This window comes from Acomys minous, assembly GCF_964271855.1.
Source record: "Acomys minous genome assembly, chromosome: 20".
Taxonomy (NCBI): domain Eukaryota; kingdom Metazoa; phylum Chordata; class Mammalia; order Rodentia; family Muridae; genus Acomys; species Acomys minous.
In genome coordinates this window covers 10945497-10966614 of record NC_140502.1, presented here as the reverse complement: position 1 = coordinate 10966614, position 21118 = coordinate 10945497, and the positions used below count along the sequence as shown (strand labels likewise).

The following is a 21118-nucleotide window of genomic DNA, read 5'->3' as shown; positions in this document are numbered from 1 at the left end:
TTGATCAATGGAATTGAATTGAAGACCCACACATGAAGGCACACATATACGGACACTTGATTTTTGACAAAGAATCCAAATCTATTCAATGGGGAAAGGATAGCATCTTTAACAGATGGTGCAGGTCTAATGGGATGTCTACATGTAGAAAAATGCAAGTAGACCCATATTTATCACCATGCACAAAACTCAAGTCCAAGCAGATTAAAGACATCAACATAAAACCACACACACACACTAAATCAGTTCGAAGAAAAGTGGGTAAGAGCCTGTAATACATTAGCACAGGAGATGACTTCCTGAACAGAACATTTACATCGCAGGCTCTCAGGGAAACAATAAATGGGACCTCATGAGCCTGAGAAGTTTCCAGAAGGCATAAAACACTGTCAACCTAACAAAGTGACAGCCTACAGACTCAGAAAATATCTACACCAGAGCTACATCTGGCAAAGGCCTCTTCCACCTCTCTCATTAGTCACCTCTATCTCCCAGTTTTATTTTCTTATCCTCATATTCTAATCATCTACCAGTCATCAAAAATGAGAAAATAAAACTGAGCATTTAACGAAAAATGTATTTCATTGTATAAAATTTTTACTTAACCCACATTTTATATATAAATAGGGTTACATTGGGTTAAAGGGAAGGCACAGAGGTTAAGAGCACTGGGTAGACTTCTAGAGGTCCTGGTTTCAATTTCCAGCAAGTACATGGTGGCTTACAACCATCTGCAGTGAGATCTGGTGCCCTCTTCTGGACTGCAGACATGCTTGTAGGCAGAACACTGTATGCATAAAAAAATAAATAAATCTTTAAGAAAAATCTGATTATATTAAGAAGAGACAGGTGGGGATTTAGATAGGAGGGGGCACACACAGTAAATACCTGTGGAGATGGCTATCACTCTGGAATTCAGCTGGATTCTGGAAGACACATAGGAGTGCAGAGGAGAGGTGAGCATGATTACGAAATATCTTCTTGGTTTATCAACTCGATGCCACATCAGAGGGAAATGACATTGTGGTGACTCTAGCTAAGACAACCCACCAGCAGGGGACATGGAGACTGAAGAGGCCAGCCTCTATTAAGAATGCATGCTTAGTAGTGAGTGGGGAATGGAAACAAACCCAAAAAATACTTTGAACCCAAACTTACCCTGCCTTCATGATGTGAGAGGATGAAGAGTGAGCAGAAATTGAGGGAATGTCCAAATAATTCATACCAACACCATACACGAGAGCCAACCTCTTACAGTATTAACAATACTCTGTTATATTCAAGACAAGACCCTACCATAGCAGTCCTTTAAGAGGATCACCCAATAAATCAATTGAATGCTGAGACTAACATTGAGACATGGGGCAGAGCACAGCTTGAGGAAAAGTAGAAGGAAAGTATGTCTTGGAGAAAAAACTAGCTTCGCAGGATGACCAACAGCAAAATAATATGTGCCAAAGGGGGTTGGATAAGACTGCAATATCAACCAGGGGCCATGTATGGACTGTACTTACGCCTGAAAATGGCTGAAGAGATTGGGATGTGGGAGAGAGGTGAAACCAGTATTTAGAAAAATACAGAAGAAAACACAAACTCACAAATGACATAGAATCAAAATAGGATTTTGAACTGAAGAATGAAATCAGTAGTAAGATTAATACTAGATATGGATGACACAGAGAAAAATGCTTGTTAGGTACCTGACACATGTGAATGACTGTTCCAAAAGGTACCCCGATAAATTGTAAGAATTTTTAAATAAATAATAATTACACACTAAAACTGGATACCACTCTCCACCTCACATAGTGGAAATTTCACTTGCCAGCTTAAAAGATTTTTTTTATCAGTCTTCCTAGGAAAGCCTTCCCTGATGACTTTCCTTTCTGTCCATGTCTTAGCACTCCAGGAGAGCTCATCACAGAACAACAGAACTTGTATAAGTTAAATGATGTTTCTTAACTATACAACAAGACACAGAGAAATACACAAACCTTGTGTTCTCATCTCAAATGCTAAATATGCTATGTCAGCACACAAACCTGACAATTTTCTGTATTTCTCCTGCCTTTCTTGAATTCCACACACATTTCAAGAAGCTCATAAGCATGAAATCATCAGCAGATTAATAGAAAGATTACATAAGGGTTTACAGATTAAACAGTGTTGTTTCCCAGTTGTTATTTGCTCTGAGATACTCAAGACAATACTTCTTCACAGCCATGACTGGAACGCAAAATGAGAAAAAGCAATTTAGTAAATCAAACATAATGTGGAAGAAATGGGTCAGGACACAGTATTGATTTTAAAAATCAGAATCTGGGATGGAGAAAATGATATAGAACTCAAATATTCAGATTACATCCTCATGAATAATGATTGGTTGGGTATAGGACTGATTGGAATTTGATAAAAGATGAAACAAGGTACACAGATCTCATGTTCTCTCTAGATCTTGCTGAGCCTTTAATATCAACCTTTAATTTGTACACCAGCTCTGATTCTGTGATGAACTAGATAATTTTAGATTATAGCAATACAGAGTTGATTTCTATGTTTGACAGGTTTATTGATTTTCAAGACATTGGAAGCAAAGGTTTTGTTTGGATAATCTGTACGACTGTGAAGTGTAGCATAGTCCCCAATATGCTTGCTTTTTTGAGCCTCAGTTGCTTTAAATGTGTACAGACTCTTTCTGAATTGGATTTTACAATACAATTCCAAATGTGTCCATATGAATTGGAGTGTTGTGAGTCCTTCCTAAACCATTTCTGCATGTCTCACTGTTGACCATCTGACACAATACACTGACATCATTTATAATTGTACTCACACAATCATTATCTTAGGACATTCCAAGAAACAAATTTGGGCAAAAGACTTTGCTCCCAGGGGCTTTCAATTTTGAAGCCAGAGTGATTTCATGGAACCTGGGACTGAACTATTCATATATTTATTTACCTATCCATGCTTAAACTATGGTCTGTGGACATCAGTTGCACCCCAGAGAGAAAGGTGTTGTAAATTCCTCCTGGGATCAGGATCAATGTGGAAAACAAGGAAACAAGAACATACAGCTAGAGTCTCTTTGACCAGAGAAATAAAAGCAGGTCAAAAACCATAGGTGCTCATTTGATGTGCTGATGGCGGTTCAGATTCCACATTGCCCAGGTTTAAGGCAGGACAAGTATGTGTGCTTGGATTTTCCATTGCTTGCTACTGAACACCCCCCTTATCCTGGCCAGTTTCATTCATCCCAGGTGCTATTGGAGAATGAAGTTGAAGGAAGATAAAGAACTGCACTTGGGGCCAAATTGTGTCTTCTTCCTTCAACCAACCTTTGAGGCAATAAGCAGAGAGCATTGGAATGAATATCTGAATGAATCGTAAGTGCATTTAAAATCTTCCATGTAAATATCCTGACACGTATTTCTGTGGGGTATTTGATGAGGATCATAGCAATATTTTGAGTCTGTTGCCCTGTTCCTGCAGCCTGTATAACAAGAGTGAACTATCACTTCTTTACAGACACTGTGATTTCTTTCTACTCTTAATGCTTTTCAGGTGTTTTCTGATTTTATTTCTGTTAGGCACCTTATTTAAAGCTGTAGGCTGACTGAAAAAAAATCCCTCACAGTGACCCAACAGATATAGCCCTCCTATTCATAGTTTCCATTGCAACATAGCCAGTGATGTATGACTGAAAGCAACCCCATATATTTCAACAAGTTTTATCCTAAGTACGTTACAGTAAATGACTATACAGTCAGCTGTATCTCCTAGTGCATGTAGTGTTTGTACTGCTTGTGTTAGTAGTGTTTGTGCTACACATGGCTCTTGAGAGCTTCCACATAGATACAAAGACACTCTCTCCAATTCCTTGCATGTGGACACACTGTGGTTTCTCAAGTTGGATTGAGAATGGAAGTAAGAGATCAGGTTACTGGGAACTATGTTCCTGTTGCTCCATACTCACTTGTATAGTTGTACAAACACTAGCTTTTATATATAACCAAGGTGAGTGCTTCACACACTTGGACTGTAAAGGATATATTTGGATTCTTTGAAAAGTGAGGTTGTCACTCATACTGTTTACAGTTTACATCCATTATTGTTTGCCTGAGTGGCAGTTTTGTCCTATAATAGGTGGCAACACTTGAGAACAGACAGAGAAGCTACTTACTAATTCAATTTTGCCATTATTCACTAACCATACATCTTCTCCCTTTATGTATGAATTATTTATTTAATGACACTTATGTCATATTTACCTCTTTCATTTCTCTTTCTGTAATTTTGCTATGTATAGCTGAATGTTTTAGAAATAAAGGATTCATACAAAGTTTCTGACCGTCTCATTTCTTTCAAACACAGAACATTGGACAACTAGGTTATGAATACAGCTTAAAATTTTGATGTTTCCCAACATTGTTGTAGGATATAATGATTGAAAGCACAAGTCCTGAATCTCAATTCCTTTTTCTGTTACTGAAATTCTCAATGATAAATGTTCTCTGTATAAGTAAAGAATATTCTAATAGAGACTATTTTTATAAATAAAAACACCACAGAGATACAAATTTTAAATGGAACCTAACTGTATTTAATTCTGAGTGAATCATTCAGAATGATGGAGTAAGTTTGATGTATATTGGTCAGATAGGACTTTACATGGAAAAGACAGGAATTATTTTTTTCATGAACAAAGCTACAATATGCTATTATTTTACAATAATTGATGTGGTGCCTGTTTTTATTTAAAATTTAACATTCTCACACATTTTTGTATTCCATTTTAGAAACATAAATTATGGCATTTACAAAGATACGGGAGTTTCTGAATGTTCCTTGATCTCAGTAGGGAGCTACAGTTATGTTAGTGTTACCAGAGAGTTGGTCAAAATAATGTTTTTGAGACATTTTTTGGTAATGTCTTGGCTGTTCTGCACTCATTTCATAGAAAATGATGTCTTCAATCTAACAGTAATCTGACTGCATCTGCCTTCCTGAGTGCCGCCATTACAAAGCATGTAGCACCACATCATCTAGCTAAGGATGTCTTCTAGTAGTAAAATTATGTTACAAGGACATGCTCAGGGTGACTGCATCACATGTGTGTGTAAACAGAAAATAGGTAAATCATAATTGGGTGGTGGCTTGTGATCTTATTCTCTTTTCAGTAAATTACACAGTGTGTGCATGTGCATTTGAGTCAGAATATTCTAGAGCAATGTATAAATTTTAAAAACCGTGTATTGTATTATCATATTGTGACCTATAAAATTTATTGTCCACACAAACATGTGCATACATACATTTTTATCAATTATTCTGTACAGGTAAAAATTTGTATAACAGTAAAATTTACAAAATGATTTTATTTCTCTAGTAGACAAACTGGAAGAAAAAACACAGAAGATAGAGACCGATATGAGGTGATTTGTTAAATATATTGCCACTAATTAGAAATAAATTCAAGGGCAGGAGCAAAATATAGGCCATGAGAAGGATGACTTGCACTCATAATTCTTCCTTCAACTGCCTTAGCTAATTCCATTAATTTCATGATAAAAACCTAAGACATCTCACAATCACATATATTTTTATATTGCTCAATAATTTCAAATTAAAGATTTCTTTAGAAATTCTCTTTGGTCAACCTTATGCTCTTATCTTTACCTTCTGAGACAGTATCCAAAAACAAGACATAGAAACAGTCTCTGTGGAAGATGTCAATATCACATATTGTATATTGGAGACACACTCTCAGAAGTTTTTAAAGCTCTTATAGTTTCCAGCTTCTCATGTCATTATAATCTCACCACAGAGTACATCTTTTTCAATCTTTGGAGGTGGGAGGAAATATTGTTCAGTAAAGGATATTTCTTGTATTCATTACAAATGATTAGCTGTATATCTCTGCCCATAATAAACACTGATTCCTTTTACAGCACAACACCAGAAAGCCAGCGATTTCCTTTTGCATTGGCTTTTTCCATGGATGAAGTCAACAGGAACCCTAGTCTTTTACCAAATATCTCTCTGTTTGACTACATTGGATTTGGTTGTAAGACACTGCCACAATTCACCAGTCATATGCGTACGGCCATAAACAATGCTCTACCTAATTATGACTGTACAAGAAAGCCAGTGTGTAGAGTGTTACTTACAGGAACAAGCTGGGAAACAACAGCAACAATACAGACATTCGTGAACCAGTTCGTAAGTTACCAGGTGAGAGTTTTTGGAGTGGGAATTTTGATATCATGTCTCTTTGGGTAGGATTCAGAGATCCTAACAATAGTTAAAGGAGGAGAATGACCTCATGATTACATCAATCTATGTGTTCAAAGGCCTAACTATTTAGAGACATGATAGGTCTTCTACGCACATGCCCTTCTTTGAAATAGAAATGGGGGAAGATGTAACAGCTAATTGGTTTCTCTAGAACTCTCTGAAGAGAAATGTGTTTACAAGTTCTTACATATTCATGCTGCCTCATGCTGCTACCTGTGTCCTAGGTCTTTCTGCTTACATTTGGACCTTTCCATCATGTCCTAAATGATCATGAACAATATCCTTTTCTATATCAGATGGGCCCTAAGGGCATATCTTTAGCCCTGGCCATGGTCTCCTTCCTACTTTATTTCAAATGGAACTGGATTGGGCTAGTCATCTCAGACAATCATCAGGGCATCCAATTTCTCTCTTATTTGAGGAGAGAGATGGAAAAAAACACAGTCTGCTTTGCCTTTGTGAGCATGATCCCAGTCAACATGGAGTTATACATGTCAAGAGCAGAAGTGTATTACAACCAAATCATGACATCTTCCACAAATGTTGTCATCGTTTATGGTGACATAGAGTATACACTGGCTTTGAGTGTAAGAAGGTGGGAATCTCTAGGTATAAAGAGAATATGGATCACAACCTCTCAGTGGGATGCCACTATAAGTAAGAGGGACTACACACTGGACTCATTTCATGGGACTCTTAGTTTTGAACACCATCATCCGGACATTTCAGGTTTCAAAAATTTTGTCCAGACAGTGAACCCTATCAAATACACTGACAAATACCTGGCAAGCCTGGAGTGGATGGACTTTAGCTGTGATGACATGGCATCTAACTGTAACACAATGAAGAACTGCTCATCCAATGCCACGTTGCAGTGGCTAATGGAACACACTTTTGACATGGCCTTTAGTGGTAGCAGTTATGACATATACAACGCTGTGTACGCCTTTGCTCATGCCAGTCATGAGTGGTTTTTTCACTACCTAGCTCATCAGGAAATAAGCACATGGAAGAACTCCAGTCATCAGTGCTTTAAGGTACTGTTTCTTCTGTTGTATAATATTTGATGTCATCAAAGACATACTTTTATAAGGCTCTCACAGGCGCCATGCGAGTGCAGTAGAAATGAAATAAAAGGCTTTGTAGAGAGAAAAAGGGGAAAGGGTTAATGGGAAGATACAAGGGAGGAGATAACAATTGGGATATAATCTGAATAAATTATTTAAAGAAAAAAGAAAAAAATACAAATAAAAATGCAAAATTTAAAGGCACTAGTGTGGTAGGAAAATTTCTTTATGATGCCTATTGACTTTGATACAAAGATCCTTAATATCATCACACTGGTTCAAAACTGGAAGTTTAATCACTGTTTGCAAATTAATCCTCTCCATGATGAGAGGATAAGCCCTTGTTCATTAATTGTCAAATATGCTGTAATAACTGTACAAATGTTTTCCCCAAGGTTTTAAACTGATTCAGCACCCACTGTATGTACTAGTATCCTTACTGTGGTTTGTGAGAGTAGCTACCAAGGAAACAGTGCTGGAATTCAATTCAGTACATACATGTTTGCTCATATGTGAAAATTATACTAATCACTTTGTATATCTGTATGTTTTTCCTGTTGTTGTGCGTCACTTTGCACATTTGTGTTGCTGTTCCTGTGTATAGATTTTTCATTCCACATGCCCATCTTTCCAAGTATCTGTGGGAGTGAATATAAAATTTTTAATGTAGCAGTATCTTTCTGTATGTGTGTTTGTGTCTGTTTTGATCTTTCTGTGTGTATTTGTCAGTGAATGTGTTGTGAGGTGACTGGGTGTGTTATTTTTTGTGTTTTGGTCTATGTGCTTGCATGTAGGTATATCTGTGTTGCTGTGTGTGTGTGTGTCTGTGTGTGTGTGTGTGTGTGTGTGTGTGACTTTATGTGTATCTGGATCTTCCTGTTGTATACGACGGTAAATTTATCTATCTGTCAATGTCACTCATTGTGGGTGTTTTTATCTGTTTGTCTTCTGAGTACCTTTCAGGGAATGTATGTGATTATCTATGAATGCATTTTGTATTCTTCTACATCTGTATATTTCTCTACCTGTGTGTGCTTGATATGTTTATAGGTTTGGGGGCGTGTATGTGTATTTGGGTATAATTAATTCTGTTCTTGCACTGTGTGTATATTCTGTATGATTAAGAAACCTCTCTGTGTAGGAGTGTGTGTGTGTGTGTGTGTGTGTGTGTGTGTGTGTGTGTGTGTGTGTGTCTTGCGTTACCGTCTCGTCAGCAAGAACGACGCTGCACACACAAACAGGATCCTTCTGGAGTAAAGCTTTACTGCCTCTTGAGAGGAAGAGCATAAGCTTACAACACGAAAAACGGAGACAGAGAGAGCAAACAGCAGAAACCCCTCCCTTATATAGGAAACTGTCCTCCGCTTAGGATGTCAGTCCCTGATTGGCTGTTGCTCATCGGGCGAGATGATGCCACGGGAGAGGCAGAGCACAACGAGTGGAAAATCCCTTCGCACATGCGCAGATTAGTTGTTTGTCAGCATGGGACACAGGGTGTCAGCGCCATCTTGTAATGGCGAATGTGGGCGCGGCTTCCCACATGTGTGTGTCAGTGTCTATCTGTGTGTCAGTGTGTATGTGTGTGTGTTCATACTACATATCTCATCTGGTTCTGCAAGTATGTCTCTGTGTTTTGTAGTATGCTCTTGAGAGCTATAAAACTCTAGTAACATTTGGTAATTTTTAAATTTAATTCATTTCTTTATTCTCTATATCCTGAGAGTAGGCTTTTCTCTAAGATCCTCCTAGTCACACTTTATGTTCACCCCCACTACCCTACTCCTCAGAAAAGAGGATCCCTCTTATGCACTCACTCAAGTTCATCAAGTTGCATCAGGGCTGAGCACTTCCTCTTCCCTGTGGCCAGGTAAGGTAACTCCACTAGGTTGTAGGGATCATAGAGATCCAACTCTGAGTCCTAATTTGAGACATCCTGCTCTCTCCCTATTATGGGGCACATATAATCCTAAACTTCCCATTGGCTTTATCTGTGTAGGGGACCTAGGCCCAGCCTATGCATGATCCTCAGTGTTTGTTTCAATCTCCATAAGCCCCTCTGGGCCCAGTTCACTTCCTATTTTGGACTACTTGTGGAGCTCTGTTACTCCCAGATACTTCTTTCTTTCCTCCCAACTTTTCCACTAGACTTCATACCCTTCACCCTGTGTTCAGCTGTGAATCTCAGCATGTGTTTCCATCCACTTCTGAGTGTAGGGTCTCAAAGAACAGCTTTGCTAGGCTCCCATGTACAAGCACAGCAGAATGTCATTAATAGTGTCAGGGTCTGGCTTTCTCCCATGGGGTGGGTCTCCCATTGGTCCAGGCATTTTTTGGACATCCCTCAATCCCACCGCTATCTTTATCCTTGCACTTCCCATAGGCAGGGTAAATTTTGGGCTGAAGTTTTGTTGGGTGGGATGGTGTTCCCTTCCCTCCACAAAGAGTGCTGTCTAGTCTCCATGACCCTTGCTACTAGGACTCTTACCTAGACTCACTCTCATATCCTCCCAGAAGGCCTCCATGTCTTAGGTCTCCAGATTGTCACACAGTTGATAATTTCATTTATCCAGTTGCTGTCACTGAGATTTTGCTCCTGGATATGTTCATTGAATTTGCCCTTAAGATAATGTGAGATTACACAGTCTGGCTTCAAGAAAGGGACTGTGCACTACAGTATGCTATTTCTATTTCAGCTTTATGACATTCTGAGGAATATCCACTTCACAAACCCAGTTGGTGACAGAGTGACTATGAACCAAAGAGAAAAACTGCAAAGGAAAACTGACATTTTCTCTATTGACAATTTGCAACAAGGTCTTGGAATTAAGTTGAAGATTGGAAGTTTCAGCCCCTATTTTCCACATGGCAAACAGCTCCATTTATCAGCAGACATGATGGAGTGGGCCACAGGAAGTACAAAGGTAGATTTGAACTGATTGTACTGATTTACCTGACTCACCAGTAAACAGGGTCATGGGTGCACATTCTAAATTAGAGAAATAAAATAGATTGTCAGATAAGGCATCAAAAGGTGTCCTCTTATACTTGGTTTCTTATTTTTTTCTTTTGATGTGATATATTTATAAGTTAGTTGAACTAATTTCCATACAGTTACATTTATCATATTAGATCTGTTTCTGGTTTTTGGGTGTTTTGTTGGTTGGTTGTTGGTTGGTTGTGGTTTTTCAAGACAGGGTTTTTCTGTGTAGCCTTGCTGGTCTTGGACTCGCTTTGTAGACCAGGCTAGCCTTGAACTCACAACGATCCACCTGACTCTGCCTCCTTGTTTCTGGGATTAAAGGTGTGTGTTACCACCGCCCAGCCTCTCTTTCTGGTTAATATAACTAAAACACTGTGTTTTACTACTGTTTTATATTGCTTGCTCTAAAGTGAACAAGTGTTTTTTGGTTCCAGTCCTTTTACAACACAGTGATTTTTCCACTTCTGTTGCCCCTCTGGCACAGATTTCAAAGATATTGATGTTATTGTTAGGATGGAGTAAAGAAAAATATCATTCATTTTATTATTTAATACTGTTCAATCCTTTTTAGATTGAGCTTCTAAATTCTAAATGCTCCTATATATGAATTTAAATTTCATGAACTATGTTAGATTTTCTAAGATTTATAACCTTGGTTTTTATTCAACTAATTTTTTCTTTGGCATGTTTATGAATGGTGTATCTGTATATATGTCTATGCAATACTGGCACATGTAATGCATATGGATTCTAAGAAGTGATTCACGTTCCTGGGAAATTAAGATGGATTTCTGACCAAAAAATGGGTTTTCAAAGTCAAACATGGGTCCTCTTCTTGAGCAATAATTTTTACTGACAATGTAACATATCTACAGCATTGAGTGATACACTAGAGAATAAATTTTTCACCAGGAGAATCTTGTTTAACCCCCTGAATTATGATATCGTTCATTCCAACCAATAACGGGGTTTCCTTTTTAATTCTCTACATGGGGTGGATTGATAGGAATACAAATGTGGCTTTAACAAAAGAAATTTCACATGATATGTGATATGTATACTATAGCTATGAATTGTGATGTGGAAATTGCCCAACTTCAAAGGTCATTGAATTTTTAAAAGATTGAATTTCAGGAATGTCTTAAACTTTGATATCAAGTGATATGTCCTATTGCTCAGAAAATATAAAACTTATAGTAAATTATTCTCTTCAGTGTGATAAGAAAAGTATATCTAAGGGAAAAGAACATATGAGCTGAAGGTGTAGCTACTGAAATATATATCAATTCTGTAAGAAGAAATGAAAACTCATTGTTGTTATAACCACATTTTAGTAGAATATTACATAAGGAACCACGAGAAGAGCACACAGAATTCAAAACAATATAAACAATGCTCTGCTACCCATATACATATCCCAATGTAAAAAAGTAAACAAAAATATGAAGATATGGAAAGGAATAACATAACTCTACTGTTATAGACTTAAATGAAAGAATGTTCAATGTCATATTAGGCAACAAATTAATAATTATTATAAGAGGATTGAAGATGGCAACATCGGTTGCTGTGATTAAATACTGACCCTAAGCAAAGTAAGGAAAACATTGATTTGTCTCACCCATGACTGTCTAGGGATGACAAGACAGGCATCTGTGGATTGGAAGTAAATCTAGACCGTGATAAAGCTCTGCATACTGGCTTGTTCTGCTAGATTTCTCATAGAACCCTGCCCTGCAAGAGCATCTCCCACAGTGGCATCGTCACTCATACGTAATAACCATGGAATGAAATGCCTCACAAATATAGGAACAGTCTAGTCTGCTGGACCCAGCTTCTCAAGTAATTTTCCTCTGTCCTTTTACTGTGCTTGGTGTCAAGTTGACAATCATTAACTAGAAAAATCCGGCTGAAGTTCTATAGTGTTAGCATACAGCACACCATCAATTCTTGTTACTACATTCCTAGGAATTGGGAAGCTATTCAATTTTTCATCAATTTTGTTGCCATATGTTTATGTACTTGATACTATACAATGTACTAAGTGACATGTGCTCCATCAGTTCATGTTTATTGAATAAGGTTATTCATAAATCAACAAGCTAATATAATATATATGGAAGAAGTAGGTAAAGAATCTGATATCAGCATGTGTCTAATTTTTCTCAGATATTGCCCTCTGTGTGTAGTGCTGACTGTGGTCCTGGATTCAGAAAATTCTTGAAAGAAGGAATGGCCACCTGCTGTTTTGAATGCAGCCCATGTCCAGAAAATGAAATTTCTAATGAGACAAGTGAGTGTTGCTGCTGTATAGAAACCTTCACATTTATCATCATCTCCTACCCACTTTGAGATACTTAACTTGTGAAAAAAACAAGAGACAAATAATATACATATAACTTTCCTATGTAGGTCTCTGTGGAAATACAAATATTAACAATTTCCTGAAGAACAGCAAACAATAAACCCTTATGCGTTTATGGCCACCATGACTCATTTTCAATTGACGGAAGATCACATTTTCTCAAAGAAAGATTTTGATAATCAAACTTCAGTTGCATGAATCATTTAGATTTTCTTACTGATTTATCTCTAAAACTCTAAGACTCTTTCTGCTTCTGGGTTAACTCATTCATTATGATCATTTCCAGTTCAATCCATTTGTCCACAAATTTTGGGAATTCCTTTTTTTAATAGCTGAGTAGTCTTCCATAGTGTAAATGTAACACAGTTTCTTTATCCATTCTTCTACTGAGGGACACTTAGGCTGTTTCCAGGTTCTGGGTATTATAAATAAGGTTCCTATGAACATGGTTGAGCAAATTTTCTTGTTGTGTGCTGGAGCATCTTCTGGGTATATTCCAAGGATTGGAATAGCTGGGTCTTGAGGAAGCTCTATTCCCAGTTTTCTGATATAGTGCCAGATATATTTCCAAAATGGCTGTACTAGTTTGCATTCCCACCAGCAATGAAGGAGTGTTCCTCTCTCTCCACGTCCTTGCCCGCATGTGGGGTCACTGGAATTTTTGATCTTAGCCATTCTGATGGGTGTAAGATGGAATCTCAGTGTTGTTTTGATTTGCATTTCCCTGATGACTAAGGAGGTTGAGCGTTTCTTTAAGTGTTTCTCAGCCATTCGATATTCCTCTGTTGAGAAATCTCTGTTTAGTTCTGAGCCCCATTTCTCAATTGGGTAATTTGCTTTTGTGGTGTTTAATTTCTTGAGTTCTTTATATATTTTGGAAATTAAACCGTTGTCAGATGTAGGGGTGGTTAAGACCTTTTCCCAGTCTGTAGGCTGTCCCTTTGTTCTGTTGACACCGTCTCCTGCCTTACCGAAGCTTCACAGCCTCATAAGGTCCCATTTATTAATTGTTGACCTTAAAGCCTGGGCAGTTGATGTTCTGTTCAGGAAGTTGTCTCCTGTGCCAATGTGTTCAGGCTCCTCCCCACTTTTTCTTCTAAGTGACTTAGTGTCTCTGGTTTTATGTTGAGGTCTTTTATCCACTTGGAATGAGTGGAGAGTGGGGTCTGACTTTCACACGAACTCTGGTGCCCCATATTTGACCGCGTCCCCCTGAAGAGGAAGCCAGATGGTACGAAGAGGAAGGATAGCAGGCTACCAAGAAGAGGCTTGATACCTTATGAGCATATACAGGGGGAGGAGGGCCCCCTCTGTCACAGTCATAGGGGAGGGGACTAAGGGAAAAATGGGAGGGAGGGAGAAATTGGAGGATACCAGGGATAGGATAACATCCCTGAGCTGTAATATGAATCAATTAATAAAATATATTTTAAAAGTTAAAGCTCTATGTAGATTAGATTCTAGTCACGGATCTTTAAAAATGTTTATTTATTCTCTTTGCCTGTATGTATGTTCCCCTACATGATTTGTGCATACCATGTATGTACAGGATTCTACGCAGTACAGATTAGGGCATCAGATGTGCTAGATCCTGTCATGTCACTGTTGGGTACCAAATACAAGTTCTCTGTTATATCAATATAGAGGGAAAATATATCTCTTATAATTATGAGAAGCTAAGAATGAGATGGAAGATATTTTGTAATATCCAAAGACCAATTTTCAAATGTCTGATGCTTTGTAATTCTAAGTATTGGGGGGCAATGATTCTTCAGACATAATGTAGGAAATATGAGCATTCTTGTAACCAACAGTTTGTATACAGCATCCAATTAAATGCAATAATGTTATAGCTTAGAATAATTTATACAGAAAGAATTTAGTTCAACATATTATTACCATCTACACACAATGTGTTGACCAAATGATTATTTATTTAGAGGTGCCTAAATGCAAATAGCAAATGGATAATTTTTCAAGTATTTTGCCTGTCATTCTATATAATTAACTGAAAGTTCTTAAAGAGCACTAGAGGCAATTGAGTTGAACCAGAGTCTAAATCTCCTGACACTAAGGCTGATGAACTGAATTCATGCCCAGGATCCATGTAGAAGGAGTAGGTAACTAACTCCTAGAAGACGGCTTCTTACATACGTGCATTCCAACATACAACATTCTCTAAAATAAACTACATAGAATGAAATTGTTCTAAATATAAAAACAAGTAATAGTAGAGGTGATTCATATTAACAATTACCACAAAATTACAAGAAAATTATGCTTATTTTACTTAGGTTTATGTTTTGGAGGAATGTGGATGCATGTCACAAGTGCAAATGCAGGTGAGAGTCTACGAAAACACATGCAGATAGAGTTACATGCAATTTTGAGACACCTAACATAAGTATTGGAATTTGATTTCTGATTTTCTGAGAAATATTTATATTCCCTTTACAGTTCAACCAATGAGCTAAGGTGTTTAAAAACATTAACTAATTATATCTATCCATAAATACATTCCTCTAGATAAAAATAATGAAATGGGTTGAAGCACATCATCACTCTCTGCAATTATCCAAAGACTGGGTGAAATTTAACACACATATATTTCAGTTGCCATTCTGGATCTTGAAACTTATGAATGAAGTACTATAGGAAAATAAAAAAATACTGGTTACCACTATTGGAATCCTTGTGTTATCTTGCTCATGTTGTTTTTCCATGTGTATTTCACCCTTGAGTCCACTCACAGAGACTGGGTCCCATAGAGATTAAAAGAAGGGAGGAGGAATGGGCTGAATGATTCCAAACTAAATGGAATCAAGATGAAAGGTTTTAGAGCTCAGTAAGTACAGAGTTTTCTACTCTCAGTGTTAACAAGTATCAGGAGTCCTCGTCGCCCTGACCAGATGAACATACAACAGAGAACAGTGTTATTTAATATTTTGCAGTTTTCAATCATTAACTTTATATTTATATGTCATTCAACTCTCACTCTCACCCTATTACAAAGTTCTTATACCTCCAATAAAACTCAGATACATAAGCTTCCTTATAACTTCTACATACACACACACACACACACACACACACACACACACAAATATAAACCACACACACAACCCGCTCATTCCATTTATGTGAGTGTGTTTGGACTAGTGAATTGAAACTCAAAAATTTACAACAGGTCTTGTCCTAATAGAAGACAGAGTCTCCTTCTGTCATAGAGGCAAGAATGATAAAAGAGTCAACAGCCTCAGGACACAATGAATATACAGAATTTGTTATTTTAAAATACACTCAAGTACACTGTCACTAATGAATTTACCTTTCCTAAACCAAGAGTCTAAAGTCATTTCAGTATAACAAGAAGAAAAATGTAGAAATCTGTACTTACAGAAAACATTACAAATTATATCATCAAGAAAATTCAATAAACATAGAAAGGATTACGTTTTCTTTGAAGAGAGTGAGTATGATCAAATAAAAACATTGCTGTGCAACACTGTCCTTGAATGACATAAACAGTATTAAAATGTGCATACTGCAATGCTTCTCTAATATCCTATCAATAAAATGCTGAAACAGCACTAATAAAGCCCCCTTTTCTCCATCAGATGTGGATCAATGTGTGATGTGTCCAGAGGAGCAGTATGCCAACCCAGAACAGAACCACTGTATAGACAAAGCTGTGGTCTTTCTGAGCTATGAAGATCCATTAGGTATGGCTCTTGCCTTAATAGCCTTGTGCTTCACTGCATTCACTGCTGTGATTCTTGGGGTCTTCATGAAGCACCATGACACTCCTATTGTAAAGGCCAATAACAAAAATCTCAGTTACCTCTTATTTATATCACTCATGTCCTGTTTCCTCTGCTCCTTGCTCTTCCTTGGGCATCCAAACACAGCCACCTGCATCCTGCAGCAGATCACATTTGGAGTTGTATTCACCGTGGCTGTTTCCACAGTTCTGGCAAAAACAATCACTGTAGTTCTGGCTTTCAAACTCACAGGTGCCAGAAGAAGGATGAAGTATATCCTTATATCAGGGGTACCTGACTACATCATTCCCCTCTGCTCTCTATTCCAAGTGATTCTGTGTGCAATTTGGCTAGGATCTTCTCCTCCATTTGTGGATATTGATGCACACTCTGAGCATGGCCATATCATCATTGTGTGCAACAAGGGCTCAGTGACTGCATTCTACTGTGTCCTGGGATATTTGGCCTGCCTGGCCATGGGAAGTTTCACTATGGCTTTCCTGGCAAGAAACCTGCCTGACACCTTCAATGAAGCCAAGTACCTGACATTCAGCATGCTGGTGTTCTGCAGTGTCTGGATCAGCTTCATCCCTGTATATCATAGCACCAAGGGCATGGTCATGGTTGCTGTGGAGATCTTCTCCATCTTGGCTTCCAGTGCAGGGATGCTTGGATGCATCTTTGTTCCTAAATTCTACATAATTTTGTTAAGACCTGAAAGAAATTCTATCCAAAAGATCAGGAGGAAATCCTAGTCCTAAACTCATATTGAATGAACTGAAACTTACAAATAATGGGTCTACACAGCCATCATATATAAGGTTGTAGTACAGTATCTCTTTGCTAAGTGACTCTCACACTTTTTTCTAATGGTGATGCTAGTTAGTATCTTATCTACTTATGTTATCTTCCTTTTCCAAATACTCTTTGTGCTAAACCTTTCTTTTCATGAGACTTATCTTTTTGGCATGTGTACAGTATGGAAATGTTCTTTCCTCTCTCACATAAAAAACTTCAAAATAAACTCAAAGTATTCTTTAACACTTGGATGAATGAATGACTTTTTGACAGTTAAATAGTGAGCGTAAAATACAAGGAGATTTCAGAGAGTGAACAGTTGTTTACAGATGAAATTGAAACAATGTCCCTCTTACAGGGGCATTTTAAAATACTCTAATAGTATTATGTGAGTTAAAGGAATATTACCTAGAATAGAGAGTAATGTCTTAATTAACAAAGAAAAAAGTTACAAAAGATGGCTTGATAACTTACTAGTTAATAGTATGCCTTTCTGTTGTAGAGGACCTGATTCAATATCCAGTCCAGTCTTGAGAAAATGATTATTCCAACCACCTGTACAATAGCTCCAAATAGAAAATCCAACTGATGCCTTCTTTTGGACACCATGGTTATGTGAACTCATAGGTGTACACAAAAATATTCTAAGACACACACTTAAACACATACATATACACACATGCACACATTTCAAAATGCATTATTTTTTAAAAGTAGTAATATATTTAAAAATCTTCACTAAGATTTGCTTTTCAGTTTTTAATTTTTAAGTTTATATTTCTTTTTTACATACACATATTATTACACATAAATAAAATAAACTACCTACAGCAGGAAGAACCACAGAACAATCAAGACTTATACAAATGTTACATTCATAGTGTTTGGCTACTTCTATTTGGCATTCTTGAAGAAATTATATTTCCTATAGTGGTGAATTTAAAATTCTGAATGCAAATTAATTATATTTCATATCTCCTCTTGAATAACTTAAAGCATCTATATAGACTGAAAACCATCTTAACAGCTAAACAACTAAGTTTAATAGGAAGATTAAACTATCTGGTCTCAACTACATCGGAGACTTGAGCAGGAATAAAACTTAATTATCTACGTAGACCAGAACTGTAGGTTAGCATCTTCCAAAATGAAAAAGTGACTGAGACAGTTTGCTTCTTGAAAAGTCACCCAAAGCTCTCATGCAGGTATAATTCAACATACAGAAATCCTCCAGTGTAATCCTTCATATAAACAAACTTTTAAAGAAAGAACCACATGAAAATCTCCTTAGATGCCAGAAAATTATTTTAAAAATCCAGCACCATTAATGCTTAAATCTTGGAAAGTTCATGAATACAAGCAAATACCTAGATATAGCAAAGGCAATATAAAGCAAGCCAATAGTCAACATCAAACTAAATGGAGAGAAATTAAATCAATTCCACTGAAATCAGGGACAAGAAAGGGCTATCTACTCTCTGTATCTCTTGAAAATAGTACTTGAATTCCTAGCTGGAGCAATAAGACCACAAAAGAAGAAGAAAGTATTCTGATTTAGTAAGGGAGTAGTCCAAGTATCACTATTGGTACATAATGTGATAGTAAACATAAGTGATCCCAAACATTCTACCAAGGAACTCTTTTAGCTGAAAAACACCTTCAGCAGAGTGGCTAGATACAAAATCAATTTAAAACCCAGTATCCATACTTTATGTAAAAGACAAACAAGCTGAGAAAGAAATTAGGGAAACAACACCTTTCACAATAGCCACAAAAATACATAAAATAACTCTAGCCAAGCAAGTGAAATGCCTGTATGAATAAAATTTCAAGTCTGTGAAGGACAAAATTGAAGAAGTTATCAAAAGATGGAAAGATCTCCAATGCTCATGGATTGGTAGGATTAACTTAATAAAAAATGGACATCTAACCAAAAGCAATATACACTTTCAGTGAAATTCCCATCAAAATACAAACACAATTCTTTTTAGAACTTGAAAGAACAATTCTCAAATTCATTTGGAAACACACAAAAAAACCCAAATAGCAAAAAATCATCCTAGACAATTAAAGATCTTCTGAAGGTAACTCCATCCCTGATCGCAGGCTGTACTATGGAGCAACACTAACAAAAACTGCATGTGCCAGTTGATCAATGGAACCAAATTAAAGGCTATGAAATAAATGAACACACCTATGACCATTTGATATTTGACAATAAAACCAAAACCATACAATGGAAAACAGACATCATCTTCAACGCATCATGTTTATCTAAGTGGATGTCTACATGTATAAAAATGGAACTAGATCCATATTTATCAAACTGTAAAAAACTAAAGTGCAAATGTGTAACTCAATTTTCATAACAAATATATTTTATTGCAAACTTATTAACTGAGAGTACCTCACTTATGAACAAGGTTGAGCATATGTCCCTGTTGTGTGGTAGTGCATCTTCTGGGTATATTCCAAGGAGTGGAATAGCTGGGTCTTGAGGAAGCCCTATTCCCATTTTTCTGAGAAATCACCAGATAGCTTTCCAAAGTGGTTGTGCTAGTTTGCACTCCCACCAGCAATGAAGAGTGTTCCTCTTTCTCCACACCCTCGCCAGCATGTGGTGTCAGTTGAGTTATTGATCTTAGCAGTTCTGATGGGTGTAATATGGAGTCTCAGTGTCATTTTGATTTTACAAATGACTAAGGAGGTCTAGCATTTCTTTAAGTGTTTCTGAGTCATTTGATATGCTCAAGCATGTTCATGGCTGCCTTATTCATAATAGCCAGAACATGGAAACAACCTACGTGTCCCTCAGTAGAAGAATGGATAAAGAAACTGTGGTACATCTACACTATGGAATACTACTCAGCTATTAGAAACAAGGAATTTCCAAACTTTGTGGACAAATGGATTGAACTAGAAATTGTCATAATGAGTGAGTTCACACAGAAGCAAAAAGAGTTAAATGGTATATACTCACTTATATCGAGACACTAGTCCAAGGTGTATGTCCCCATGAAAAACTGTACCTACCAGGAAAGTGGGTAAGAGGGGAGGACATCCTATTGAGACTTTAGGTGGGAGAAGCATGGGAGAATGAGGAAATAGAAGGATCCAGCGGGTCCTGGAAAACTACAGGCGACTCTGGGCCCTGGGTCCTCCGCAAATTATGGCAACAGCCAAGGAAAATATAGGCAGTAAACCTCGAACCCTGACACACACTAGCCGATGAACAGGAAATTCTCCACTGTTGAGTGGAGAAGGAGATCTGACTTTCACACAAACTCTGGTGCCCCATATTTGACCATGTCCCTTGGATGGAGATGCCTGGTGGCCCTCAGAAGAAGGATAATAGGTCACCAAGGAGAGACTTGATACCCTATGAGCATATACAGGGGGAGGAGGTCCCCCTCAGACACAGACAGAGGGGAGAGGAGTAGGGGGGAAGTGGGAGGAAGGGAGGAATGGGAGGAGACAAGGGATGGGCTAGCAACTGAGATGTAATATGAATAAATTAATTTTAAAAAACTGAAAAAAAAAGAGAGAGTACCTCACTTATAACCGGACTAACGCAAACAATAGGAAAAGAAGATTAAAGACTACAATAACAAAACCATAAAGATTTCAGTTCTGCTGAACGATTCTCCTCACATAAACAGCAGGATTTCTTCTGCTGGATCCTGGAGCCGCCAGAACCCGGAACCCGGAGCCTGGAGCCCCAAAGCCTTCTTACAAGTGGTTCTCTCTAGGACCATCTTGAAGTTGAATGATGAACAGCCAAAATTATCCCAAATCCCTAAAGGCCTCACCTTTTGTTTTTGGCTCATTTTTATACCTCCTCTCAGAATTT

General features: G+C 37.5%; 1 protein-coding gene across 1 annotated transcript; it reads left to right on the top strand.

Annotated features, from left to right (window-relative positions):
* Positions 1-1429: 1429 nt before the first annotated feature.
* LOC311590910 (vomeronasal type-2 receptor 116-like) lies at positions 1430-17225 on the top strand (the record flags this gene model as incomplete). Its single annotated transcript, XM_084770204.1, has 6 exons — positions 1430-1542; positions 5952-6234; positions 6522-7334; positions 10058-10285; positions 12514-12637; positions 16327-17225. The coding sequence occupies 6 exons, from the start codon at positions 1430-1432 to the stop codon at positions 17223-17225; spliced, it is 2460 nt and encodes an 819-aa protein (XP_084626330.1).
* Positions 17226-21118: the final 3893 nt, after the last annotated feature.